Source organism: Anguilla anguilla, chromosome 9 (genome assembly GCF_013347855.1).
Source record: "Anguilla anguilla isolate fAngAng1 chromosome 9, fAngAng1.pri, whole genome shotgun sequence".
Classification (NCBI taxonomy): domain Eukaryota; kingdom Metazoa; phylum Chordata; class Actinopteri; order Anguilliformes; family Anguillidae; genus Anguilla; species Anguilla anguilla.
The window spans coordinates 20,282,820-20,290,120 of record NC_049209.1 but is presented as its reverse complement, the minus strand read 5'-3'; the positions used below and the strand labels follow the sequence as shown (position 1 = coordinate 20,290,120).

At 38.3% G+C, this 7,301-nt stretch overlaps 1 protein-coding gene across 5 annotated transcripts; it reads right to left on the bottom strand.

Annotated features, from left to right (window-relative positions):
- Nucleotides 1–334: 334 nt before the first annotated feature.
- On the bottom strand, nt 335–7,091 carry LOC118235203 (sodium channel subunit beta-3-like). Of its 5 annotated transcripts, XR_004766803.1 has the most exons (8): nt 6,355–7,091; nt 4,969–5,132; nt 4,405–4,621; nt 3,719–3,857; nt 2,216–2,304; nt 1,621–1,752; nt 931–960; nt 335–551 (listed from the first exon to the last, which is right to left on the bottom strand). XR_004766803.1 is itself a non-coding variant. In XM_035432343.1 (6 exons), exons 1-5 carry the CDS (start codon nt 6,407–6,409, stop codon nt 2,241–2,243), a joined length of 639 nt encoding a protein of 212 aa, XP_035288234.1. In that variant the 5' UTR covers nt 6,410–7,091; the 3' UTR covers nt 335–960; nt 2,216–2,240. The 5 variants fall into 5 exon arrangements, 1 of the variants encoding a protein (XP_035288234.1); XR_004766801.1 differs by having other exon boundaries at nt 335–960; XR_004766802.1 differs by having other exon boundaries at nt 335–960; nt 1,621–1,739.
- Nucleotides 7,092–7,301: the final 210 nt, after the last annotated feature.

The following is a 7,301-nucleotide window of genomic DNA, read 5'->3' as shown; positions in this document are numbered from 1 at the left end:
TCCCAAATATGAAGCATCACAGAATTACTTTGTAAAAAAAATTGGTCCATATTTTTTTTTAAAGAAATTTTTCATGTTTATCTAATGTTCTATTCATCCTACAGATACCATACATTCTTCAAATTAACTAATTAATCAAAAACAATTCTTCAGTGAAGCTTCACAATAAATGATAAAAAAAACAATGAACAGCTAGATAATTCACTTAATTTCATAATAATGGACCTTGAAATGTAATACTGAAATTGAGTGAGAGGCATAACTGGCAATCACAAAGTGGGGAGAGAAGAAATTTCCCTTACTCTATAATGACAACTTTTGTCCAACCAAATAGGTAAATTGATTTATCCTTGAAAATTCATAAGTGGATTAAACCAGATTTGACTCTCATTTGTCAAATTTACCGCATCATTGCAAATGGTAGGTTCAGTTTTCAGCATATTCCATACACAGCTCTTTGTGCCCGGCTCATAATTTCATGTGTGGGTGGGTCAATGCTTTCATTCGATAAGGATCCTGTTCAGTATAACTGGCATGCACATTGTCATTATCTGTGAGGGAAGACAAAGCACAAGGCTACACAATTGAATAAGCCTTTCAATGTCTATGACACATTGACCAAACAGGGTGTTTGAAGCTGCAACCGACATGTCACACAAGTTCCCCCGGAGCCATTGCGGGGCCACAGTGACACATAACACAAGTTCTGTGAGTCCATGCAGACAACAAGTCCATCTTTGCAATTGTGAGATCGCAATAATGCACAGCAACATGAGTTCATCTTAGCCATTATGAGGACACAAATCTCCAGAGTGAAAGAGCGCTTCACAAATCTTTCTCGTGAAAAGAAATGGAAAGCTTATTTCAATCCTGACCCCCCTGTTGTAACTCCCATCACACGGTTCTGTTAAAGTCTTCCTTTAGCTCTACCTTTTGAAATGGCTGACTCCGGAGTCGCATCTGAAACAGAAAGATATTTTCCATTATGTTTAAACATTATTACATCTTCCAGCAATCTATAACTCTGATCACAACCCAGAGTTTCCCCTGCCAACAAATATATTGGTGTCATTTTGTCAGAAAGTTCAGTTTGGCAGTGCTATTCCCTCCAGTCCGCTTCATTTAAGTGGAGTTGGATTTAGGTTTGAACTATGGAAAATATAAATCAATGGTCAGAAGTATCAAATGAGAAACAAATCTTTATAACAAAATGCAGCAGACAGGAGCAAGAAACCATGAAGGTAGCAAGCAGTGACAGGTAACAAGAACAGGAGATCAGATTTAATCACTGACATTTCATTTATTCTAACAGTACTGACATTTCCAATTATGGCAAGTCTCGATCTGATATACTGCTCTCGGGCAGGGCTTTGATTGTGTTACTGACAGGTGAATAGAATTCAAAATAAGGAGAGTTAGACTAAGGTAGATGAACACAGATGTGAGAATGACAGCATTTGGGGAGAAATGGCAGAGTAGATTAAAAATGTCAAGATCGGTTATGAATTGTACACTTTGCCATGACGACACACACAGTGAGAGTAGAGAGGGGTAAGGTATTGATTGAAAGTACACCAGTAGCGCTGTGTGAGCTTGAAATGGAGGAGACAGCAATCTTACCTTCAAACTCATCATTGGTCTCAATCTGTTCAGATTAACAAACCAGATTGTCTGTATAATCCATTGGGAAGTAATTCCAAAGCTTTCTCTGAACTGTGTCATGTGGCAGTGTCCTCTTTCTCCATGTCATGTCAGATAATTTAAATGGGGGTAAATAAAATGGGGTTCAGTATAGTAAAATAAACAAATCAATTTGAAAGACTATACTTTCCATTGACATCTGCCCATTAACTGGATACTGCACTTTGAGCAGAATTTGCAATAAAAGATAGTAAGGAAACATTAGTTTGGTGAAAATGTTGGTGCTTTTCCATGAGCATTTCAAGGGCAAAATCTTAGATCAGTTTTTGTAGCTAGAAATGTATGTAGCCAATTGTCCTTGAATTTGGGAGAACAAATTTGGAGAACAAAGATAATATTTATCTTGATATTAAAAGAATACTGCATAATTTTGTCATATAAAAACAAGGCTATCAAAAAAAAAAAAAAAAAAAAAACAGGGCATAAAGTACGCACAAACAGGTCATGAGTATATTCATCCATTTTCATCTCACCAGCCACCACTGGAGTGCATCAATAGGAAAAGATAACTTACTGTTCTTTGTATGAGACACCCATTCTTAATCTTCTATGGTGGTGGCCATATCATCTTTATTGTCACTAGGAATTGACAGACAGTCATTCCTGTGGGTGAATAGGGGTAAAATGTTTTCTTTAGGGTTCCAGAAATCAGATTACATCAATTACACATTCTGATCCAGAGGATATTATAGAATTCATATTTCAATGTGCCATCAATTTCTAAATCTGGGTATTTACTAAAACAATTGAGATTTAAGCATGTTTGGTACAACGGCTTCACCCCACCTCAGTTCCAATTCCAATTTCCTAACCATTATGCTATGCTGCCATCCTTGATTTTTATTTACAAATGTAATTTTGAATGCAAAACCTTTTTTCACATTTAGACATCATTTCAGTTGGGTACATATTTTCATTACGATAACTACCCAGCTCTGAGCTGAAAAGCAGTTTAACTCATCTAAACATATGACATCAGTGCCTACATGCAATGCAACAAGACACCACATGAATCTGACAGAGATGCAAATAGCTGTATTGATAACAAATAGTACTAGACAACACTGCAGTAGAATAGAACAGAAGCAGATAATCAACCATAACAAGAAAACAAAAGCTGTCATTCAGTAAGGCTAGATATTTGTACATTTGTACACAAAAAAATCTACATGAACAGCAACAAACTGCCCAATCTACCACTTGTACTTGACTAAAATGTGTTTGATAGATTGATGTTTTTATATTTCCATTGAATTTCTTTCATGAAATGATTGATAAGATTTAACTGCACTAATGCATCCCTCACAGTGCTACAAAATGGATGCATTACTCCTAATTTGTTTAGTATCCATTTGTGCTGTGGTACTTCAAATAACCCTTTTAATGTGTAATAGGTTGTTATGACTCAATGCAATGCATTTTGTGTGTATCGCATGTGCAGCCCATTAAGGGCATCAGCACAAGCAGTGAAGGCCATACTTTGTAAATATAAACAAATGGAGATGTAGAAGGCTTTCACAGACACCAAGGAGCCAAAGATCACTAAACACCACTAGATCACTAAATGCCCAGCGTGCAGGATAATGCCTGCTAATGTAATGATTATTGTCTTTCATACACCACAAACACAAGGATGTTTTTGTGACAGCAACTCTAAAATACAAAAGTGCCCTTGCCAGGAAGCAACGTCAGTTCCTTTGCACCCCCCACTTACCAATAACTGAGCAGTTCTCATTGTCCCAGTTAACACACAGTCATGTCATACCAGAGCTATATTATGGCAGCAAAAAATGCATTGTGACTGGTACCACAACTATTACATTTTTATTTTCAATTAATTTATTGATTATTACTTGATTGCTTGGCTAGTTCATTGGTTGATTACGTGACTGGTTAGTGTAATTTGTTGACTGATTGTTTCCTGGAGGCAAACAGGATAGGCTGAAAACAGTACGGGAAATACCTAAACCTTTGGCACAGATACCTGCTGTCTGCGAACAGGACATGGGAAACTTACGAACTGTCTTGAGCACGGGCCTCAGCTCTGGCGATCTTCCTGAAGCAGAACACCACCGCCAAAAGCAGCCAGACGCTCATTAGAGTCAGCACGACATACATCATGATCTCGGAATAGAAGGCTGTGATGTTGGGAAGGGCTGCCAAATAGAAGCTGAAGTTAAACATGACTTAAGCTTGCGAAAAAAAGTGTGCAATGATTTCATCTCCAGATGCAATATTTTTAAAAGTCGGTGTTTTATTTTTGAATTAACGTTTCAATCAATATATACGGTCTCAATATAACCAAACTTTTCAAGGCTACTTTATCCCAGATTTTTATTTTTTTACTGATTTAAGTGCCATTACATTGTTGCAACATCTTTCAGTAATTCCGCATTCTGAAATTTATGCTGCCAGCTGTTGTTACTCTATGATGCAGCTCTGCAGTCCACCAGCTGAGCTGAGCTGCGATGGTGCGGAAGGACTTCATGTCATGCACAGTTAAAAGCAGGCGGACACTCCGTTATGGATCGACCTGTTTACTTAAACCCTTCCTCCCAGGGCAAGGCTACAGTCCGGCTGTTGAGCACAGCTAGCCCTGGCTCAGTCAAGATTCAAACCCAAAGCACATCACAACACTGTTCTGAGAATGAATGCTTTAATAAGACACCCCACTGGAGGCCTTTTCATTGGGTCTAGTCTGACCTTCCTCTCTCACCACCAGGTGGATGAACTTAGTGACACGAAAGGCCGGCATGTTAGGCATCCTCCGGATGACCTCACACTTGTAGGTGCCGGTGTCGTTCAGTGTGACATTGATGATTAAGACGGATAGGTCTTGCATGTTGCTGCTTCCATTCCACAGCAGTCGGTCCTTCCAGCGTCCTTCCAGATACAGTGGTCCGTCAACATACTGCAAGATCTGGTGGTGGGTGACACACACATGCACACTCATACAAACAACCATGTTTGCACGCCATGGCAACCATAAGGAGGACCCCTTATGTCATATTATGAACTACATCAGTGTTTGGATGTTCACATGCTATAGTTAACATTAAAATCAGATCTGCACCTCCTGATTAAGATTACTCACCTCCTTTAATTCACTTGTAACAACGAGTTTCAGAAAATATTTGATTTACTTGAAACAATGAGTTTCAGAAAAAAGGTAGCACAATAACTTGACTGAATTTAGATTGTATCATTTGGCAAAACTATGACTTAACACTGTCTGCGATGCATAAATAAGGCGCTATCGAAACCCACATGTATGCCACTTTTGTCCTTGTTGATGTAGTACCAGTTGACCTGTGACTCCATGGTGATCTCTGCCCTCTTCTGACAAGAGATGCACGTAAGCCTTATTGATTGGTCCTTGACCGCCTCTGTCTCTGAATCCACCTCTACACACACCTGCTGCATGACTGGGACTGTAAACAGAGCAATGCACAGGGTAAGGCCATTTCCTGTCCAGGCACTGGGTTGTTACCCCACTGTGTCTAACGAATTAGGCTGGGCTGAGATTATCTTGGTTTTACTTATCGAGGCTGCTGCTGTAAAGCTTTTTAAACAGCAAATGTGTTGTTAGTGCTGTGGTAAAATAGGCAATACAGATAAGACAATTAATTGTGTTAAATCAATCTATTTATTAATAGCTGGTCACTGAATGGATATGTAAATGTTTGTTTTATTGTCTTAATTAGCTGCTGTACCAATTGTACTTGGCCATAAGATGGTTAAATAAATAATTAGTCAAAAGATGTTTCAACTGAACGATGTAACTGTATTTGATAAAGGGCCAGAGGGTCACAGAGGATCTGATGAGCTTTATGTTAACTAAAATTGTTGAGTGCAGATCTTTCCTGAATGTAACTTCACAAAGGACCAACAGAAACCTACTGAAACGGGAATACAACGCACAATCTTGACCAGCATTCACTTAATAGCTGAAACAAATCTGTCCATGATTAAGGCAAAAATAATTTTTAAAAATCTACGCATAAATTGTGACTCTAGGACGAGGATTGGGAAATATTTATTTGTAGGCTACATGTGATTTACTTGTTATGTTCCGTATTTCTATAGCTACAACACATCACATAGTAGAGGACAAGGATGGATGACGCTGGAATATGCCAGAACAGGTTTATCAAATTGATTTTGAACTTGTTGGAAATATTTAGCATTACATTACATTACATTACATTACATTGATTTGGCGGACGCTTTTATCCAAAGCGACGTAAGCCTACAATTAAGCGCATATCGAAGGTCATTGGAACAACTAGACTACAAAATAACCTTTCGCATAAAACTGTCACTTCTGCCTGACTAGGCTCTTTAACATGGCTGGTGATTATCTGTTTATAGTTTCTTTCATATATTGTTTTGGTTGTGTTCCAAACGATTCATTTGGGACCGTGACCATGTGGTCAAGAGACTTTGCTAAACAAATGACACACAAGTCAAACCGAAGAAATCATTTTAAATGTATAGCTCGATGTGAGCGCGAGTGTGAAATACAATGTACTTGGCTATATATTTACAGTAATGCATTGCGCAAGCATGATGCAGATACAACCCCAAAGTAATGAGAATCATCTGCGAGCTCGTTACACATTTTAAGCAACAATCATATTTTTATGTACTTACCTATGAGAATCAGCAGGGGTAGAGACTGAAAGACAAGCGTCACTGCTGGCGTCATATTTTATGTTTTTTTTTTTTAAGGGGGGGGGAAGGCTGAAAAAGTTTCCTCGGTGGCTTCAATTTTAAATCACACAACACAGCGGTCCTTGTGCCAATACTAAAATTTAGTATTCTGAAGATACAGAGACGTAGACTATTTTTCAGACCTAGCAGTGCATCGCAGTTTTAAAGCTTTAAATCAAAAGATTAAAGACAAATCGATATTTCCATTAACTGTGCACAAAAGAAATAAATATTTTGTTAAATGATTTACATATTATAATGAACATCCATGATACATCATTCTAAAAGGCACACCCTTCATTAATCTTATTACGTAAAATTATCCAACCCTTTTTAATAGAACCCTTTATAGGTAGCTGCCATCTGCGTCCAGGGGTACATATGCCATTTCCATGGAAAATATAAGTTCCATTGTTGGAAATTTACACACGGAAAAAAAAATGGAAATGCTCCCAATCACCCGTAACGCCCAAAAATATCAGGTATTGATTTATTGATCCAGAAACGTAAAAATATTCAACACAAAATTGAATTCACGTTGTCGAAGCGCTTAGGTCAAACAAAATTGCAAACTTTTCCTGTAATTATAGCTTCAGCTTCAACAAGTGAGGAATCCCCAGACGTCTGCCACTTCTTGTACCTGCACTGCTTTCATGAGTAATGGACATTTAACAGTCCACAGAACAAATCCCTCGAATGCGCGCACGCGTTCTAGCCACTCCCTTATCGACTATTTTTGTTTCCTTCGGTCATGCTACGGCAGGCCTGTAGTAAACTTATGAAGAAAACAACAGACTCTCAGTCCTTAAGAACACTTAACTTCTGTACCTTCTGACCTCATGCGCAAATACGATTCAGATACAACTTCATGTGTCCACACAATAAAG

Excerpts from the sequence above, each read along its gene's own strand:
- LOC118235203 (XM_035432343.1), bottom strand. The coding sequence starts at position 6,409 with ATGACGCCAGCAGTGACGCTTGTCTTTCAGTCTCTACCCCTGCTGATT. Across the intron at positions 5,133-6,354 it reads ACCCCTGCTGATTCTCATAG|TCCCAGTCATGCAGCAGGTG; the intron begins GTAAGTACATAA and ends CTCTGTTTACAG. Across the intron at positions 4,622-4,968 it reads AGGACAAAAGTGGCATACAT|ATCTTGCAGTATGTTGACGG; the intron begins GTGGGTTTCGAT and ends ACCCACCACCAG.